At 41.3% G+C, this 22,076-nt stretch overlaps 1 protein-coding gene across 3 annotated transcripts in view; it reads right to left on the bottom strand.

Moving 5' to 3' along the window:
* The window catches only part of cul2 (cullin 2), a 49,132-nt gene extending 30,205 nt beyond the window's left edge, over window positions 1-18,927 (bottom strand). For 2 of the 3 annotated variants that reach the window (XM_084326155.1, XM_084326157.1), the window contains exons 1-5: window positions 18,827-18,927; window positions 16,189-16,331; window positions 15,613-15,715; window positions 15,225-15,319; window positions 7,706-7,811 (exon numbers count right to left, since the gene is read on the bottom strand). In XM_084326155.1, the coding sequence (XP_084182281.1) occupies window positions 7,706-7,811; window positions 15,225-15,319; window positions 15,613-15,715; window positions 16,189-16,307 (423 nt within the window). In that variant the 5' untranslated portion in view covers window positions 16,308-16,331; window positions 18,827-18,927. Of the gene's footprint in view, window positions 1-7,705; window positions 7,812-15,224; window positions 15,320-15,612; window positions 15,716-16,188; window positions 16,335-18,826 lie in introns of all 3 variants that reach the window. The other variant, XM_084326156.1, reaches the window with a different exon arrangement.
* Between the last annotated feature and the right edge of the window lie 3,149 nt (window positions 18,928-22,076).

Here is a 22,076-nt window from a genome sequence, read left to right as displayed (position 1 = left end):
TCCTAGTGTGTAGTCCTGTCTCTAGGTGCTGTTGTGGGACATCTTGACCTTTTCTACGGGGTCAGAGAAGGGTTGAATTCTAATCATCTGGATTTCTCACCTCCACTCTCCTTTGATAAAATAAAGCACTTGGGAGATGGAGTCTCATACTTGCTTTATAGATAATAAAAAATACTTTTTATATAAAGCTTGTCGTGTTTAAACATTGTGTCATGGTCAAAAGTTTATGTTTTCACAACAACCCTGATTACGTGATTGGAATCAGGGCCCTGTTCCTCATACATTGCTTAACTACTCCTGGACAATTTGATGTCTGAAGTATCAGATCATCTTGCTCATTTGAATCTGGCCAACTTTGTTCCTCGAAACGCAGATGCCGGATTGATTAGACAAGCGTGGATTCAATCATGCAGAATAACTGCGCGCTCTCGTCTCGGCATAAAGGGGCGAAACCGTGATGAACAAATGATTGGCTGATGGGAGGAATTACGGCAGAAACCGGGGAGACAAAAAACCGCCCACTTTCTCTCGGCAGAGAAATGGAAACTAAAATAATAATCCATATAGTGAAATATAAAAGCGCAAAAGCATTTAAATTGAGAGAACAAACTTAGTATATATTTAATCTAAATGCATAATAAAACATTGTAGACCAATTGCACCACTTGTACTGTAGCATAATAATTAATAATATTAAAATGTTGCTTTCGTTTTCTTTACTGTAGGCTTCGTGGTAGGGCGTTGCTCTGACAGGTAGAGTTTATGAATGAAGAATTATATAAGAAGAATTATATAAGAATTAACCTAAGGATCTTATCAATTTCTCAATACATGTAAACGTCCCCGATTATAACAGTGCTTTGATCTATTGGCAGTTATCCAAGCATGGGGCAGACATTTGTGGAGATCCATGGATGGTGTAGGATAAAAATCACCTGATAAATCAGACTGAATAAGCATCGCAAAGTCATTTAAAAGAAGATGGGACTAGCAACTTGCAATTCGGCGTCTGGATCGGGTCAAGGATCAAATCTAACCAAATTAATGAACCTGCCTTTTTTGCAGGTTTGAGCTGAAGGAGTTGTTGCTCTGGTAACAGGTTAGGCTTAAACATAAGCTTGCTTCAAGGAACTGAAAATCCAGAGTGGCAGGGAAGTTTACCAACACATTTCTCTCTCACTCTCTTTCTAACAGACGCCAGGGTTTCCCATTAATTACCTAGACTGTGGCGGCCCGCTAATTAGTCCCGCCACAGTTGTATAATGAACCAAAAAATAATAATAATAAAAAATAATTATTATTATTATTTTTATTTTATTTTTATTTTTTTATTATTTTTTTAAATATAAAGTTTGCCAATAGGGATGTATCAGTAGTATTGGCAGTGGTAGTAGTCGTAATAGTAATCCACTATATTTTTTCATTTTCTAAAAAATAAACCAGTTCAACACTTTTGCTTCATTTCTTTGATGGCTCAAATGTATGCTCTAGTCCAGTGGTTCCCAAACCTCTCCTCGAGACACCCCAGCCGTTCCATGTAGGGATGCCCCGATCAATCGGCCAGTGATCGGTATTGGTCGATATTCAGTATAAATATGAGATCGGTGAATTCCGATAATGCGTTATTTTCGCCGATCGTGAAAACCGATCGATGACACGGAGATGATCTCACTCGCTCTTCTCTCACAGCCACACAGCTGCTGCTGCTGCACGTCTTGCCCCTCCTCCTCCTCCTCCCAGACCCATGTCATGTCAACAAACCCTTACCACGCAAGAGTCGACTGCATGAGCAGCTCAGAGCTCCTCTTTCAACATAACAAGCATTAAACAAAATGGCCCAGTCATCTATTCACTTTTGTTTAATACATGAGGCGTTGTCTAATGTTATCTAGCTACTGATAGCTCCTGATATCAACGTCTGATATCATCAGTTTGGCATTCGTTTTCGCAGGTGCTGGCTAGCATCGCTTGTGAGCTACCTAGCTAACGTTACTGTTTAAACAAAATGACCCAGTCAACTATTCACTTTGTTTAATGCATGAGGCGTTGTCTAATGTTATCTAGCTACTGATAGCTCCTCATATCAACATCTGATATCATCAGTTTGGCATTCGTTTTCACAGGTGCTGGCTAGCGTCGCTCGTGAGCTAACGTTAGCTACCTAGCTAACGTTACTTTCAGACCCTGTTAGTCAAGTTGACGCTGAGGGCATGCTGAAATTTGATTTTGACCAAAGCAGAGTGTACACAGACAGTGGAGCTGTTTGCAGATAGCGAGCATTTTGACTTGTTGCGTGGTGGCGATGTCTCGCAGATAATACAACTACAAGTATAATTACTAAGGCTGGCAAAGTTAACGCGGTATTAACGCGTTATCGCCCGATTCTATTAACGCCACTATTTTTTTTTACTTTACTAATTTTTTTTTATCTCATTCATTCCATAATAATGTAGAATACACATTTACAGACTTTTTTTTTTTAAATATGGTCCATTTGCATGTTCTTGGTATCTGATTCTAGGGACATCTATGAATCTCAGGGAATGTATTCCCAGTGTCAGAAATACTGTGGGCTAGATCCACAAAGAATGGATTGCACAGTGCAAGTGGCACCCTTACGTACAATTCATTATGAATTGAAAATGGGGGACCCTGATGTAAACAAGACGAAAGTCTTTCTCTGGTCTGCATCCCCTTAACAATTGTGTGTATTGAGCCGTACTGTATTGTACCCATTCTGCAATCTGTTAATAACATTTTCATTCAATCAATGAAACCACCCCCACCCCCTCCTAATAGACAGTCTCCTCCCCACCGCATGTATATATTCTCTCCCCACCGTATGTATATTTCTCTCCCACCCACCCACCCCCTCCAAATGTACTGTCCCCTCCCCATCATATGTATATACTCTGTCAGGATCTATGGGTAACAGTACTGTATATTTGAATACCGTATATGTCACAAATGTATCGGTACTAAATACCTGTATGTCCCTATGCCATAAATGTCATGTATGTTGAGTATGTCATAAATGTCTATATGAATTGAAAATGGGGGACCCTGATGTAAACAAGACAAACGTCCTTCTCTGGTCTGCATCCCCTTAACAATTGTGTGTATTGAGCCGTACTGTATTGTACCCATTCTGCAATCTGTTAAATAAAGTTTTCATTCATTAATTCATTCAATCAATCTGCGCGGTGATTGATTGAATGCAAATTTTATTTTGAGTAAATTGTAATGAACCAAATGAGAATATCAATAAAAAAAAATTATCGTTGACTGAATAACACCATGCTCAAATTTACCAGACCTGAAAAATCTAAGCAAATTAATAGATGGAAGATGATTACCGGTAAACAGAAGGTTTTGTAGATACAGTACTGAATTCTGCCATCCGGACACATGCAATTTGAAATATAATTATAGAATATAGAATATCAGGCATAAAATAGTTATGCGATTAATTAATTACAAATCCTGTAATTAATTAGATAAAAAAAATGAATCGCCTGACAGCACTAATATATATATAGGCCTATATATATTTTTTTTTAACTAGACTTCACTCAGGTGTATTATTGATGCTCTCATTGATACTATGTTTGTTTCTGAAAAGTGTGTGTGTGTGTGTGTGTGTGTGTGTGTGTGTGTGTGTGTGTGTGTGTGTGTGTGTGTGTGTGTGTGTGTGTGTGTGTGTGAGATATAGAGAGAGAGGGGGGGGTGAGAGAGAGGAGTAAGGGGTGAGAGAGACGAGTAAGGGGCAAGAGAGAAAGAGAGCTGGAAGAGTGTGTGTGAGAGATAGAGGGGGTGGTGTGTGTGATTACTCAGCCCTTGTGTGGGTGAATGTAACAAGTTCCTAACGTTTTCTTTCCCCTATTATTTCATGCACACTTTATTCATTGTTTTAAATTATTATTTTCTTTTAAGTTATTTTGTGCATCACTCTGTTTTGAATTTGATGCAAATTTGCTATGCATGAGGGTCATCCTTTTGTGTTAAATGGCTGCATAAAGCAAGCATTTGTTGACTCGCATGTTGATAAGAGTATTACCGGTAAAACTTGGAACTTGAAAAAGATCCGTTTAAGGTAGAAAAGAAAAATGCGATTAATCTGGAGTTAACTCTGGACAATCATGCGATTAATAGAGTTAAATATTTTAATCGATTGACAGCACTAATAATTATATAATATATATATATTTTATATAAAAAATAAAAAGAAATTATATATTAAAAAAAGATTTTTTTTTTTTTATAAAACCAAAAACTATCGGTATCGGCAGTGTATCGGCCGATATGGCTCATAGACGATCAGTGATCGGTATCGGTGGCAAAAAAACGTGATCGGGGCATCCCTAGTTCCATGTATTTGTTAAATTCCACCACCACTTGATTCTTGATTCAACTACCGTACTTTTCGCACTATAAGCCGCACCTGACTATAAGCCGCAGCAGCTAAATTGAATGATGTGTACATATATAAGCCGCACTGGACTATAAGCCGCATGTGTTTTAATGTTTAATTACCATATGTAAGGAGTGGAGCCTGCGGCTTAATTTGACTCAACACGGGAAACCTCACCCGGCCCGGACACGGAAAGGATTGACAGATTGATTGCTCTTTCTCGATTATGTGGGTGGTGGTGCATGGCCGTTCTTATATTGAGCTTTAAGTTCCCACCTCTACAGAGAATGACTCCCATTGGGACACAATACTGTCGGACAAATAACAAGAATTAAGTCATTTGTATTAAGTTTAGCAAATAAGGGAACAGATAAATAACATTTCAATGCAGTAAAAAAAGCAATATTTTGATTTTCGGGTTTTGTCCACATATAAGCCGCACCGTTATATAAGCCACAGGGTCGAAAAATGTTTCAAGTTTCAAGTTTCTTTAATAGTTGTCATACAGAAGTATAGAATACTTTCATACAAAATGCTTCTTACTGTTACGCTCCAGAGACTGTGCTAGACAAGATAGTATCAAATAACATAGTATAGCATGTAATTTAGAAGAAGAAAATGAAGAAAATGAGGTCACAGTGTTCGGTATAGACATATGTACAATGTTCTGAGTTACCATATAATATACAATACTATGCAGTGTACTAATGTACAGTACTATATAGTGCTGCAAAGCAGAAATGGGATGAGGTACAATTTAGGTACAATTTACAGTAAGGTGTACGAGTTGTAGTGCAATCCTTCATCAATAAATATAAAGTGTGGGGAGTGGGTGCTACAGTGTGTTTGTTTAAAGTGGGTGTGTGCTATAAAGTGTGTGGAGTGGGTGCTACAGTGTGTTTGTTTAAAGTGAGTGTGTGCGTGTGGATGTGTGTGTTATGTGCGTTTGGTGGTTGTTGTTGTGTAGTGTTCATTGTTCGTTTAGCAGCCTGATGGCCTGGGGATAGAAGCTTCTTCTGAGTCTTTCTGTGCTCGCCTTGAGACTCCGGTATCGCTTGCCTGACCGCAGCAGTTCAAAGAGGCAGTTGTTCGGGTGACTGGAGTCTTTAATGATTCTCTTAGCCTTGCCCTTGCAACGCTTGTTGTAAATGTTCTGGAGGGTGGGGAGCCCCCCTCCAATTGTGCGTTCGGCTGAACGTGTCACTCTTTGTAGTCTGCTTCGGTCTTGTGCAGTGCTATTCCCAAACCAGGAGGTGATGTTGCCGGTCAAGATGCTCTCTATTGTACATGAGTAGAAGTTCTTAAGGATCTTCTGACTGACTTGGAACTTCCTTAGGCGCCTGAGGAAGTAGAGGCGTTGTCGTGCCTTCTTCACAACACTGTCAATGTGTGTGGTCCATGTCAAGTCCTCGGATATGTAGGCTCTGAGGTACTTGAAGCTGTTGACTCTCTCAACCGGTGCCCCGTCGATGCTGAGGGGGCTGTAGTCCTTGACCCCCGACCTCCTGAAGTCCACAATCATCTCCTTTGTTTTGCTGACGTTCAGGGAGAGGCTGTTTTCCTGGCACCATCCCGCCAGGACCTTGACCTCTTCCAGGTAGGCCCTCTCGTCGTTGGCAGAGATCAGGCCCACCACCACTGTGTCGTCAGCAAATTTGATGATTGTATTGCTACTCCGCTGAGCCACACAGTCGTGTGTGTACAGGGAGTAGAGGAGGGGACTCAGAACACAGCCCTGGGGGGCCCCTATGTTGAGGGTGATGGATGAGGAGGTGCAGTTGCCTGCTCTCACCACCTGGGGTCTGCCAGTCAGGAAGTCCAAGACCCACTGGCAGAGGTCATAGTTCAAGCCCAGGTCCCTGAGCTTGGCTATGAGTATGGAGGGGACTATGGTATTGAATGCCGAGCTGTAGTCGATGAATAGCATTCTCACATAGTTCCCCTGCCTCTTGTCCAGGTGTGATGCTGCTGTGTGCAGCACATGGGCTATGGCGTCCTCCGTGGACCTGTTGGGGCGGTATGCAAATTGCAGGGGGTCCATGTTGATGGGGAGGGAGGAGCAGATGTAGCCCTTTACTAGCTTCTCAAAGCACTTCATGGCTATGGAGGTGAGAGCTACAGGGCGGTAGTCGTTGAGGCAAGCAGGCTTGGATTTTTTGGGTACAGGGATAATAGTACTGGGGGGAAAAGCCGCGGCTTATAGTCCGAAAAGTACGGTAATAAAGGGCTAGTTAAGTTGAATCAGGTGTGCTGGTGGTGGAATTTAACAAATACATTGAACGGCTGGGGTGCTTCGAGGAGAGGATTGGGAAGCACTAGTCTAGTCGATTTTGTGTTTTGAGCACAAAGTTCATCATAGATCTAGCCTCTTTATTTTGCTCTCAAAGTGCACCAGATTGATGCATTTAACTTTAAAATGTACAAAAAACTAAAGATTCCGGGGGGCCATGCCCCCGGACCCCCCTAGAGGGTCGGAGCTTCACCCCCCATAGTCTCTGAAAATCCTGTGGGAAACACTGAACGCACACACACAGCCTTCAACTCGTACACACACAATCGCACACTCATATCTCCACATCACTCCGTCATATCTCTCTCATATTATGTACGTCAATGCTCCATGTATTTGATCTACTATCATGTACAAATTTTACATTTACATTTAGCTGACTTACAAGTTCTGTACAACCTGTCAGCGGGAAGGGTACACCTCTGTTAGCTAAGGGTAAGTGACATTGTTCGTCCGTGTTAAACTTGAGTGATATACTCTTGGGTGCATAGTTGTATAGACATATTAGCATAGTAGGTAGGAATATAGGCAAAGTTAACAAATTATTTGCTAGCTCGCCATTGTATAGAGAACTAGGCTATAGCTCCCTTGCTGTAAGCTAGGCATCTCCATGCTGTAAAATGTCATTCTGTCAGTAAAGTCTATCCTTAATCAAAGACTATCGTCCGCCTCTGTGAATAATTAATTAATCAAATTATTCCACATCACTGAGTTTATGTCAAACGGTCAATTATCTTATCCGTCTAACTCAAGTTATCCATGTACGTGGGAACAGGGCCTGTGGAGTCTAAACATTTAAGTTACGAAACAAAATCAGGGTGTTTGTGCCAATTCTCACCAGATGTCAAATCTATACATTCACTGTGCAGGTACCACTATTTACATCATAGCCCCTTTATAAATGCAAAAGTGCAAAGGAAGAAAATATATATAAAAAGCCATGTTTCCTACACCTGGGAGGTGTGTGTGTGTGGGGCTGAGGTGCAACAGGAAGAGGCCATTACCTCTCCGATCTCCATGAGCGGCTCGTTCATGTCCACCCCTCCGTAGCCGTACTGCAGGTCCGCCTCTGTTAGTTTGTTCTTTTTGATGAACTGAGTGTTGAGATACCTGCAGAAGGATGAGAGTATTGTTGATTGTCGTTTGTAGCACCATGCAAATAATAGGTAATGACGCTGTTGTACCATGAAGATGTAGACAAAACATGAAGATGCAACAATTGCATTGTGTACAAAGGCAACTGAAAATTAATCTTATATTTCCCTCTAGTTACCGGTAGACAGTTTGGGTGTTCAGTGCCTTGCTCAAGGGCATTTAGGCAGAGACAGTGGGCACCTTAGATGTAACATCAGCCATCATTCAGTCATCAACTGTAATACACCCCTTCTATGCCAGGGATCAAACCAGCGACCAAACCACCTCTCCGTTACTGGTTGGCCTCTCTACCTCCAGGCCAGTGGTCACCAACCTTTTCCAACTCAAGGGCTGGGCGATTCTTGCTAAAATGTGAATCACGATGTTTCTCTCTAAGAATTGAGATCACGATTCTCTCATGATTATTTTTTTCAATAAAATCATTTAAAAAGCAAAGGGAAAAAAATCGTCATAAGTTAGAAATGACATTGCATAGGTCTATGAATCGAGATCGTGATTTTTTTTCGATTAATTGCCCAGCCCTAGTAGGATTTCATTTTTAATCCTATACTTATTAAAGGTTTACATTTGTATGTCGATACAAACTTAAGAACTTTTGCAAGTATAAAATACATGCATTTGCATTTAGACTGGGACAACTTGTAGCTCAAAACTCATGAAAAGTTAAAGAAAAAGAATTATAATAATTTTTGATTTTTTTTTTAAATTTGACATGAAACAAGACATCACAAGACAGTAAAAATAATAATAATAATGACGAGAAGATAACAACAGAGTAAGACAATAAGACAAGACCATTACAGACAATACATTTTTCATTTCTCCATCACCGCAAATCCACCCCTCAATTAATATCGCAGTGGGGGGCATAATCCCACGGGACAATGCATTGGGAACTTGTGTCCCACGACGAGATGTACCCCTGTGAATATTATTGCGCGGATCAGAATACGGGCGCTCGTGCAAAATCGTCAAGATTTTTCCCGACGTTTTCGCTGATGGAAGTGCATTGGGAAGTCGTGCCCCCCACCGAGATCTAGCCCCGGGAGAAATCTCGTGTCGATCGGCGCATGGGCGTGCGCGTGGGGGCTCGTGCAAAATCACCCAAATGTTTCCACGTCGCTGATGGAAGGGCATTGGGAAGTTGTAGAACCGACCGAGATTGACCTGTGTGAATATTTTTGCGCCGATCCGCACAGGCGCACCCGTGGGAGCCCACCCAAAATTTAGCAATTTTGTTGTGCGCGCAGTCGGGCCGTCCGATGCTTAACTCATTGAGCGCCACGCTCTTTCCCCATCTGTACTGCCTGATGCCAGCTTTTTACCATTTTCACAATATTTCACGACCTTTGCGGAGCTATTGTATATTCTATATTATAGCTATGGAGACAATAGTATGGCTCATTTGACAGACACTATTTATAGTACAACATGTAAAAAATAGTTAGTTTCTACATACCCTCGTTCGTTCACAATCCCAAGATAAACATTGCCCCGTTTCAAAATAATCCAGGCTGGTTTTCTAGATTGTGAGATAAAAGTGTATTTTGTGCAGCGTATGCGCAAATCTCACGGCTGCTCGCTTGAAACCTATATTATTGCCAGGTCAAAGCTAAACACATGACCTTGTTTCTTCACAAAGCCGGGGGGTGGGGGGGGGTCGGTTATACGACGCTGTAATCATACAAACGCATGTTTTATGATGGAGTTTCGGTAAAGTACACGTAAAATAGCAGTTACCTTTGTTTTAGAGGTACTCCATTTCTCACTTCCGAGTCCAAAAGTGTCTTGAATCAGAACAGGATCAATACATATAACGTTAGGTAGCCCTCATCCATCTTCTTCATCTGCTCTGGCCAGACTATACCATGGAGCCGAATAGGTTTCCTCATCGGTCGGTTTGATTCGCTTTTTTTAAAGTTTTACCAGTAGTGCTGAGTCCAACATAGTCCATAGTCTGGTGGAAACGCACCTTATCGTCCATAATCATCATCTATATAATCCATTTAGTCTTTTTCATAATATCCAATAGTTCGCTCTAGGCAATCGCGATTGTCGAACGTGTCCTGCTCACTGCTGCTCGCAACAAGTCCCTAGTTGTTTGGGGCTGTGGGGGCTGGCACTAACTCATTCAGGGGTACTACGACTATGCTTGCACCTCATGGTACCAAAGCACCTCAAAGGCGCTAAAAACAAAATTACAAACATCTCAAAACAAACTGGTCAGACTACTGCTTGACCTTACTCCTAGAACCCACCTCACCCCTGCCCACTTTGACAACCTAGGATGGCTTAGAGTAGACGACAGAGTACAACAACTTGCAATGGGCCTGGTCTACAAGATACACTACACGACCAAGGTACCCATGTACATGTCAAAATACTTCCCAAAGGTCAGTGAATACCACGATCACAACACCAGAGGGAGCTCCACAAATCATGTTAAACCCAGATTCGGCTCAAATAAGGGACTAAACACGTTTCGCAATTATGCCACATCAATGTGGAACGCCCTACCCAAAGCTGTAAAGGAATGTGGATCACTACCCACTTTCAAAACCTCTCTCAAGGGACACCTACGGGAGACTGCAATTCAACACTGGCCCCTGTAAATATCCTAACCCAACCCCCTCCAATGTACAGTCATTTACCTAGTATGGTTTTGTCAATAGTTCAATGTACAATTGTGTTTGTTTGTACAGTGTCTCCTCCCCCCCCCCCCTCAATGTACAGTGTTACTTGTTTATACAGTGTGCCCCCCGCCCCCCCCAACCACCTCCAATGTAAATTACCCAGTATGGTTGTCAATATCACAATGTACCCAACCCCCCCCACCCAACCTCCTCCAATGTACAGTTTCTACGTCAAATGTATATACTCCCTTTTCTTGACTCCTTCTGTATCACAAACAGTACTGTATTTGCAAATCTGGTATGTCATAAATGTATAGATGTAGCAGTACTGACTATCTGTATGTCATGTATGTCATATATGTCTATATGAATTGAAAATGGGGGACCCTGATGGAAACAAGACAAACGTCTTTCTCAGGTCTGCATCCCCTTAACAATTGTATGTATTGAGCCGTACTGTATTGTACCCATTCTGCAATCTGTTAAATAAAGTTTTCATTCATTCATTCATTCACACACTAATAGCTGGCTCATGCATATTCATAAGGTAGGCGATTCCAACGTAGGCAGATGTTCCAGGGAGCTCCGGCTGAGTGTTTAGAACGGGGATGATGTAAGGGAAAAGATCAAAGGATCTAAAAACGAGATATTATGTTTTTGGCACTCAAGCGTTGATGGCGAAACACGAGATATTACGTTTTTGGCACTCAGTGTGTTAAGAGGTCGTTAGATCTACTTGAAATGTCCCAAAGATTGACCAGTCGATCACGATCGACAGGTTGGTGACTAGGGTTGGGCACCGAGAACCGGTTCTAATAGGAACCGGTTCCTAACTTCCGGTTCTGGAACCGGAAGTAACATGTTTGAATTCCGATTATTAATTTCGATTCCTAAAAAAAAGATTTATTATTTTATTTATTTTTTACTTTGTTAATTAATACCCTAGTTACAGTACAGCAACCGAATTCAACTGTATCAAGTCAACTGACAATGTGAATAGTATGAAGAAAATAAAAGATTTAAAAAAAAAAAGAAAAAATGAAAAATCTCCTGCGAAATAAGCTGTGACCTGTTTTGACCTGCACCTCAAAGAATCGGAATCGAGAATTGTTTAGAACAGGAATCAAAATGGAGAATCGGAACCGGAAACGTTCAAATCCAAACGATGCCCAACCCTATTGGTGACCCCTGCTCTAGGCCAGGGGTTCCCAAACTTTTCAGGCCAGGACCCAGAAAATAAGGCGTCAGAGAGCCGCGGCCCAATGCACATCGTCAGGCTTTTTTTTTTTTTTTTTTGCCAGGTGACCGATTTTTTAAGCCAAATATCACTTCAATCCTATTAAGTTAGTTCAAGTTAGTTATTCATTTATATGTGCTATTTATGAAAGGGCTAACTTGTTGCAAAATAATAATGATAATAATAATAGCCTCATTAAAATACTATTGTTGCTTCGGTTGTTTTCAGCGTTTTATGTGCATAATCTGTTATTTAGTTTGAAATGTTCGTTGAAATAAGTAGATTTTTAGTTTTTGTTTATTTATCAAGTTAATATAAAACCATATAGTCACATTTTAGAATACAATAGAATAGAATTTTAGAATACAACTAGAAACACTGTCCTGGCCTGCTTCTAAGTTCAGTGGCATGACAAAAATAATAATAATAATAAAAAAAATGATTTTTTATTTTTTTATAAAATCATCTCGCGGCCCACCCGTGGCTGCTCGCGGCCCACCTTTGGGTCGCGACCACGACTTTGGGAACCACTGCTCTAGGCTATACCTGCCTCCTACTCGTTTTATCATAGCCTTAAGTCGCTGCAGTCATTCGCTGCCAGGCTGCTCTTGTGTGCGAGTGGGTGTGTTATCATGTGTCCTCCCCAAGGTCAATTGAACCAGGAACAGCCAGTGTCACTTTGACAGCTTTCATCCAGCTGACTTGTTCTGGCTCAAGTGACGGAACAGTTTTCACAGCTGTGCTGCTGTCTGCTTCTATCAGTGGGATGGCGGCGACACTTGGCCCTCGTTTCTCTCACACACTCGGGAGACTTTGAACGAGGGTGAAAACGCAGACTAACTAAGTGCTAAATGGCTGTGAACATGAATAAGTGGTATAGAGTGCCTGCATGGTGACCGTGAAAAACAAGGGCTGGGATAGAGAGTTAAGGTGATAAGAGTCTTTTCATTAAAAAAGGAGACGATTCAACTCGCTGGCGTTTCCCAAGGTGCGGGCTAGATTAATAAGAAGAGGATTGGTCCGTGTCACTGGGCGACGAACGGCTTCGTAAGAAGTAGCGTTGTCTCCCAGTGCTGGATGACGTCCATGAGAGTGACCCATCCTCTTCTTATGATCCTAGGACACAGGTATATAGCCCCCACCCACATTAGGCGACCATAGCGAGTTCTCATTTCCGTCCACGCCGATACGAGATGTAGGCCGGGGTTAAAGGGATCATGTGTAATCAGTGTTGCGTTGCTCATATCAACACTGGTTGCACGCACGCTCCCGGGCGCGTGCGCGCGCTCCCGCGCATGCACATAAATGTTCCCTCGCATAAGGACAGACTAAAGACAGTGCCTAATTGCCTCTACGAATGGAATGTAACACCTGACAACCGGCGCTATTGATATGCAAAGTAGCCAGGTGGGTGCGAGTTGGCCCAACAGTCGAGTGCAGCGCATTCCTGTGTGCACGCGCGTGCACATCCGTGCATGCACGCGCTTCTGCTCACAACTTTGGTTGCACGGCGTGCAACCCCGTCCCATGAGCAACGCATCACTGTGTGTAATTGACCCATCTCAAGCCCCGCCCTCTATTCTTGATCCTCCAATCACAACTGTCGGTCCGAGGCAGGGCTGTACGTTAACTTTTTTTGCACATAACACTGCACAGGCCAAAATTTTGTAGCACGAGTATAAAACGTATCTAAAATCTCTAAAAACAACCACACGTAGTGCAGTTCATCACTTAAATTACTTTTAGGTATGTGACTGGCAAGTGGCAAAGGACATGAATCTTGCATACAGGGCACACAAAATCCAAACCTTAACATTCCTTAACAAAGAAATGTTTTCAGACAAACATTTTCTCTTTATTTGCCCATAATGGTAAATTGCAGCGACATAACAACTGTATACAAGACATCAATATGTTATGCTTCAAATTGGCAGTGCAAATTTGTTTAAATTAGTCATACAATGTTTTTTTATTGAGAAAGTGTGTAAATCACTAATAGAACAAAAACAACAAACTGTGTGTGTGCGCTTGTAGTACTCCTTGAATGAGATCATCACACACACCATTATTGATTATTACCGTTGTGATTGGATGAACGGGGCTTGAGATAGGTCAACTATGGTGCCTGGTGCTTAGACTACATTTCCCATGAGCGTCTTTACTGTCACATCTGTGTGCTTTCTTTTATTTAATATTTTTTGCATGCAGACTTTCTGAGGAGCAGAATTGTTAGGGTTCTCGTGGTCGAGGTAGCTGCATATTTGTTTTCAATTGTTGCAAAAAAATCACGCCGGAGCTTCCGAGGTTATAGCAGCGAAAGTGAGTGGTGTGTTGGAAGCGCTGGTAGTCACAGTTTGTTCTGTACACGCTCTGGAACTTAATTCATAGAAAAGTAGCACGTTGCCAATTTCAAGGTAAGGGATCATTTTATACACACCTTTTTAGGTGGAAAATAATGACGAGTTCCGACATTGCAGGTTGGCCAACAAGTGATGACTGTATATACTGTAGAGCCGGTGTAAGAGCCCCGCCCCACTCAGGAAACAGGGAGGACAGACTGTGACCGTTGTCATCCTACATTTTTATAAAACCACTCTCTTCTAGATCCGATTCACTGGCCAATAACAACTGCAGTCTGACCTCCAGTGGATGGTGGTAGGTTTAGTCTGTGGCAATCTGCCTTTATATACAGTATCTTGTCTGAAGCGAGTAGAGGTCAGGGAAGGATAGCGATTTAATTCATGCTTTCCTACAACACAGTGATTCAGCTCTACTATGCCATTACCAGTCATTCACCAGTGTTGCAGGAAAGCATGAATTATTCTTCCTCACACACACACAGAGATGTAAAAATAGATCCGACACTTCTCCAGGAGAGTATTGATTACAAATTAATAGGAACACACCAAGTGGCTGTGAGCAACTTCAATGTGATGTGTTTCAAGGTGATATCATAACACAACAATAACAATTGGAAAGGTCACTCCGCTTTAGCAACCGTGACACAACTAAGACGTAGTTTTTATAAACTGTGCCACAACAAACAGTGTCTAAATCTCAGTGTCTTAACTCTGCATCTTTGCCTAATGGCACTGAGCATCAACTCTATTTAAAGATTGGTCTAGTAGAGAAAGATTAGTAGAGAACCAAGTATTTTAGATTAGTAAATTGAGTCCCTCTGACAAAGAACCATATACAGTAAATCCGTTTTCAGAGGAACAATGTTTTCTAACTGTATTATTTAAAGATGGTAAGTTAAGAATATTGTGTTCATTCATAGTTCAAGACAGTAGAGGCTGAGTACTTTCTGGTGATATATCACATTCACACTCCCAAGTGATTTGGATTGATTTTAAAACTGCAAATACATGGGCTATCCAAAACATTTAAAAATTGATTTATATGGTTATTCAGTGCAAAGGTTCAATGAATCAATCAAATTAATCAATTTGAAAATAATAGTTACAGCCCTTAAATAAACAGAGTGTGGGTGGTTACCTGTACAAGCAGTCCATGTAGTCGGCTCCCTTGCTGTACTCCTCCCAGTATCTATGGTACATCACTAAAACCTTCTCCTCAGACTCCAACACTTTCTAAAAACACACAAGGTGACAACAGAATGTCTATAGTCCGTTTTACAGCCCCTTCACATCTGTGTAATTAAGTATGAAAAGAGTCACTTTCTGAGACACACAAACACAGATGAAACAACTGTTACAATGAATAACAATGTGGTAACAACAACATCTACATAGCTCCTTCACATCTAGGTAACTACAACAAAAATAATTACTTGAATCGTTAAGGTTATCTTTATAGTCATTGTTCCTGGTGGTGTGAAGGGGTCTTCATAAAGATTCATGAATAAAAATCAACGTTTGATTACCTTGTACAACTGCCGTACATGGTTCTCCAGAAACACCTTGGTCTCTGTATACAATCTTTCACCCAGGGGCTCTGGGTAAGCAACACACAAGGCATAGATGTCCCTGGGTTTCAAGTTAAAGAGAGACAACAGGCAACAGGCATCTGCATGTTTTCATTCATTCATTCGATCAAGGTATTGGAAATGATCTTTTTCAGTTTTAAAGTTGTTTTTCTGTATCAGACAACATTTACTCTACCACTACCCCAGTCACTCACTACCCCAGTCTGTGTAATAATTACTTTGTTCAGTATACATTAATTAAGTTATATGCCTGCATTTCATTTTGAAATCACACTTGAACTAACCAATTGAATTACCCAAGCCGTCTACCCTTGTTCTATTCTATAGCCAACTCTAATAAAATAAATCAAATAAAAATACTTCTCTTCTGTAATTTGGCCCTATAGTGACACACACATCAATGACAATAAGTCTTATGTGCAGCCATGTATTGCCCAGGTGTTCCAGCTCATTGAGATATAGCTTCAAACCTTCCGTATGGTTTATGTACGTAGCTGGTTTTATATAGGATACGAGAACCGGTCATTCCATGTGGCTCTCTCCACGTAGTCGAGCATCACAACAGCCTTGATTGTCGTCAGTAGCTTGTTCCATGTCTCATCAAAATCCACCACCCGCGGCTTCAAGGACATTGTTGTACGGGCCTCTCTTTCAGCCTGCTTGAAGAGAACAGAAGAAACGAGTGACTGACACTGGATGGTAGGACACCTGGGTACCCACTAAATAAATGGATTAAGCATCATGTATATTACTGCTAACAGCTGAACATTCCTGCAGCAACCGATATCAAACTGTGCATTCTCAGTAGCTCAATGGGGAAAAATACCTTTCGGTACTCTGCAGCCTATGAGTGGAACAAACTGCCAGTGTCCATAAAAATGATTGTCTCAGAAGTATTTTTTTTAAAAGAGATGAAAAAATGGCTTAGTCACGTAAGATGGTGATATATGGGGGTGTGCTGTAGACTTTGTTTGTTTGTGTTATTGCATTTATTTTTTATTGTATTTATATGTCTTATTTGTGCATGGTGGAGAGACTAGTCATCTTGTCCATTGTCCATTGTGAGGACCACAATGGAAATAAACCGTAAGGTTTTATTGTGTTTTAATCCTAGACGATTTTTTGATTATATGTGATGGCTGTACATGTGTGTACCGGTATTGTATGTAATTTTGATTGTCAAATAAATTCAATCAATCAATCAACTCCAAAAGCTATCTCCTCCGTGTGAGTATGGTCAATAATTCTAAATATCCCAATATAGGCGATCTTATAAGAGGTATACCGTAGCCAAATTTGAAAAGAGTTGTATATAAAAACCAATGTGTTTAGAGAGGTACTGATACCAGGCTGAACTACTCATAGATAGTCGGTATCAATCACAGATACCAAGAGTACTACGGTAGCACAATGGTATCTGATGATAATAAAATCATGCTACAATACAAAGGGAGGTTGGGATTTGATTAGATTAAAACTTAGTAATAATACATGAAATTGATATAGCGCCTTTCCAGAACTCAAAGTCTAAAAGGGGCGGCGGTTTTGAGACAAACAACAGACAAGGATAAACACAAACACACAAGGATGGAAAGGGGGGCTAAGAGAAGGCACAAGGCAGTGGTGAATAGATTGGTCTTGAGGCGTGGTTGGAAAACTGTGAGATTCTAATGTCTTGGGGGAGTGAGTTCCAGAGCCTGGGAGCTGCCCTGGAGAATAGCTCTGTCCCCAAAACGGTGAAGGTTGGACTTAACTGTCTCTCTAAATGATGTTTTCACAACAGAATACAGAAGTAGTAAAACATTTATAAAATTTAAAATCATTGAAAAAACTTAAAAAAAACACTAATTTTAGTACTTGGTATGACCCCTCTAAAAGTGGTCAAACAACAACTGAAGGTAAAAACTACTATTTTTTCCCCCAAGAGTCAATCAAATTTGGCAAACTACCAATACCCATGAAATAGCTAAATCTTTGCATATGTTATCAATTTTCAATTAGGCCAACTCTTATCATTTTAATCTCCAATTTCCTCAAGAATAATTTGAACAATTTGCTCTCTGTTTTGTTATTTTTGTTTCATATATATTTTAAAACAAAAGTAATTACGTTCAGTGACTCAACAGAAAAATACAAAATAGACCGGTTACTTCCTGGTAATAGAACACTGCAGTGAAATAAGTCTATAAAACATGATTTTATAGCCCAAGTCTACTACTACAATCACGTTCAGTGTTTTTCAGATCGCCTAATTCAAATAAAGCACAACGTGGTGGTGTATATACTGATTAACACAATGGTGCCTCAACATTTGCCATTATAGCTAAAGCTTACAAATGAGAGCAACAATAACAAAATTAAAATTTTATCAGCTGCTGTAGCCACAACAATGAGCGCAAACGGGGTAGGCCTATATAATAATAATAATAATAATCAATCTACTACTAAGTCTCTCAGATGTGCAAGTTGACTGACGAAAGACGAGAGTGGTGAAGTTCATGTGCTGTCTGTCTGTCAATAAACCGTTCATCAGCAACGTAAACAATCTTTCAGGTATAACCATAACTGATGGTGAAAATACATTATGACTTTATTAAAGACTGCTGAATAATGTCACACCAATCAATGCTTCACTGTGACTTGGGTTGATCTGTCACACACACACAAGAAGGAGGGTTTATCTACAAGTAGGAGAACTAGGCCCTGGTCTGGCTTCTCGTCATTCAAACCAGTTGATCCAACATTACAGTCTAGAAGAGGGAACATTCACAGCAACCTCACGTTCCACGCTTTGCTAGTTCGTTATTACTTCACACCCCGGACAGTTAATATAATTGAACAGTTACGGGGGTGCACGGCCTACTTTAGAAAGCTATACCCTTCAGTTAAGAATAGGGTACTAGCTAGCGAAATGCCAGTCCTAAAATAGGAAGGCGAGCTATGATGCTAGCTAGCATGCTAGCTCTTCCTGCTACACTCAGTGCAGAGGCAGCGGCTAGTTAGCCGGGGAGCTAGCGTAGCTGCCGTTAGCCAAATAAGCTTATTCGCTGCAGTTTTCTTACAGTTACACTGACAGTGTGGTAAAACGCGATGTTATTGTCAACAAAGGCGAATCAATGAGGTCACACTTGACGTTTTAAACGGTACATACCTCTGAACAATGTCTGCTTGTTATAAAAGTCAAGTTTCTCCGCTGTCACACAGGCTTGATCTCTCTCTCACTCACAGGGCTTCCATTACGCTGCCTCTCGGACTGTACCATTGTATCAGCTGGAGGGGTGTGCTGAACTATCTCAGCTCACTTGTTTTACAATCGTTCGTCTTTATAACACTTGTTGGGAGACGAGCTTTAGTTTGTAATACATAACCTACAACGTTCCTACGTATCCGTGACATTAAGGGCGGAGGAATATTCCCAATAAAACTTATAAAACCATAGAGTACAGAGCAATACCCCTATTCTCAGTTAGTATCGGCCAAAACTACGGGAAGCTCTTTGGGATTGATTTGAGTTGAAATGATAATTCGCGTGTAGTTATGATGGCTAGAAACATCATTATTATCACCTATTTAAACCTGTCTGATGCCCAAAAAAACATAGCACATTTCCAGAAAACTCGCAGACTTTTTATATGGCCTGCTGTAACGTCAGTTAGCTACCGTTAGAAGTTTATGGTTTGTCACAGATTTCACCTTGTGCAGTGCAGTGTCTCTGGTGTACTTTATGTGAACATAATTAAAAACCGCAGCCGAGCCGTTGTCTTATTTTCAACACGTGCATTAGCTTTTAAAATAAAATTATTATGATTTCCACACTAACCTACTTTTGCGTAGGGCGCATTGGAAAACTACAAGCAAGACAGGGAGAGGGACTCGGCCGAGAAAGGCGAGCTCACCTAGTTTTTTTGCGGCAAACTCGTCTTACACAAAGTGCAATGCCTTTAAGCTGCCACTAATGGCTCACTGTCTGACCAGTAGGGATGGTACAGTACGAGTAGGCGTAGGCATTCCGTACTGTACCTTGCAGTTTGATCTGGGTTGTATTTCCAGTACACACCTACAGCCCGTGTGTGGTAGGAGGAGCCGCCTTGTTTTGATTGATTGATTGAAAACTTTATTAACAGATTGCAGAATGGGTACAGTACAGTACAGCTCAATACATACAATTGTTAAGGGGATGCAGACCAGAGAAAGACTTTCGTCTTGTTTACATCAGGGTCCCCCATTTTCAATTCATCGTAACATATATGACATACAGATAGACAGTACTGCTACATCTGATACATTTATGACATACCAGATTTGCAAATACAGTACTGTTTGTGATACGAAAAGAGTCCAGAAAAAAAGTATATACATTTGACGTAGAAACTGTACATTGGAGGAGGTTGGGTAGGTGGGGGGGGGGGGGGGTACTGTACATTGGAGGAGGTTGGGTAGGAGTGGGGGGGGGGGGGGTTGGGTAGGAGGGGGGGGGGACACTGTACAACTGTACAAGCAACACTGTACATTGGAATATTGACAAGACCATACTTGGTCATTTTTACTGTACATTGGAGGGGGTTGTGTTAGGACATTTACAGGGGCTAGTTTCGAATTGCAGTCTCCCGTAGGTATTTTTTGAGAGTGTTTTTGAAAGTGGGTAGTGATTCACATTCCTTTACAGCTTTGGGTAGTGCGTTCCACATTGATGTGGCATAATTGCGAAACGTGTTTAGTCCCTTGTTTGAGCCGAATCTGGGTTTAACATGATTTGTGGAGCTCCCTCTGGTGTTGTGATCGTGGTATTCACTGACCTTTGGGAAGTATTTTGACATGTACATGGGTACCTTGGTCGTGTAGTGTATCTTGTAGACCAGGCCCATTGCAAGTTGCTGTACTCTGTCGTCTACTCTAAGCCATCCTAGGTTGTCAAAGTGGGCAGGGGTGAGGTGGGTTCTAGGAGTAAGGTCAAGCAGTAGTCTGACCAGTTTGTTTTGAGATGTTTGTAATTTTGTTTTTAGCGCCTTTGAGGTGCTTTGGTACCATGAGGTGCAAGCATAGTCGTAGTACCCTTGAATGAGTGCTCCTGCCAGAGTCTTCAGGGTATTCTTGTTTACCAGTGAGGAGATCCGGTACAAGAATCGAGTTCGTTGGTTGACTTTTTTTATTACATTGGATGCCATTTTGTCACAGGAAAGATTTGCCTCTAGGATTGAACCCAGGTAAGTAATATCTTCTTTCCTTGTGACAATATTGTCACCCACTGTAACTGAGAAGCCGTCGGTCTTGCTGAGTTTGTTATTTGAACCGAAGAGAATGGACTCTGTTTTGCCCATGTGTAATGATAGTTTGTTATCAGCGAGCCATATGCAGATTTTGCCTAGTTCCGAGCTGAGGGTTTTTTCAACCTGTAACTTGTTCTTGTCAGAGACCAGCAGGGCTGAGTCGTCCGCAAACAGGAACAAGTTGCAGTCACAAGCTGACGACATGTCATTTGCATAAATTAGGAACAGTAGCGGACCTAGTATGCTTCCTTGTGGAACACCACAGCTTACTGTGAGGGGGGGGGATAGGGTACCGTTTACCTCCACCATCTGCTCTCTCCCCTCCAGGTAGGATTGCATCCAGCTCACTGATAGACTATCAAAACCAATTGCTTTTAGCTTGTCAATCAGAATGGTGTGAAATGTAGTTCTCTTTCTTCCAACATGGCTGCCTGTAACCATTGGTAACCAATTTCAAAAGAAAATGCCTAATTGCTGTGTAGTGATAGAGTAGGTAAACATTGTAAAACATAATATTACTGTTCCACTTTTACTTGTTTACAAGATCCAGACAACAAAAGTGGAACAGTGAGAGGTTCTCTAAATACAGAAAAACTAAAATGAACAGCTCTTTGAGACCTGTAAAAAACTAAGAAATGGAGTAACCAATATGATCAAAAAGGCAACACGGAACTATTTTAACGAATTTTTTTTAGAAAAATAATCCTCAAAAACTGTGTAAGTCTTTAAAAACACTGGGTCACAATAATAGACTCAAGACTAAAACCACAAATCTCAACCTGAAAATAGATAACACGATCATCTCTGACAAATTGAGTGTGGCAAATTGTTTAAACACCTTCTTCACAACTGTTGGTGAACAAACTGCCGATCCACTCTGGCCGATATGGCATACAGCTCATCCAGGCCTTTTATAAGGAACTGGGTGTACGTGAAAATGATTTTAATGGGGGAGCTCCAGTAGCTCACCGCGTACCTCGAGCGCTATTTCGGCGCCGGGGACAACCGTGCTCGTCACGGATCTGGGGTAGCAAGTTCGATTCCGGGACAAAGCCGTAACTTTCTCAGAGTGTCTTCCCCCCATCTGTACCCCCATTCAACCTGTTTCTGTTGGTCACACTTGACCAGAGAAAA

Source organism: Notolepis coatsorum (genome assembly GCF_963971535.1).
Source record: "Notolepis coatsorum genome assembly, chromosome: 12".
NCBI classification, from domain to species: domain Eukaryota; kingdom Metazoa; phylum Chordata; class Actinopteri; order Aulopiformes; family Paralepididae; genus Notolepis; species Notolepis coatsorum.
The sequence above is the reverse complement of the archived record's forward strand: the minus strand, read 5'-3'. Positions and strand labels throughout refer to the sequence as shown.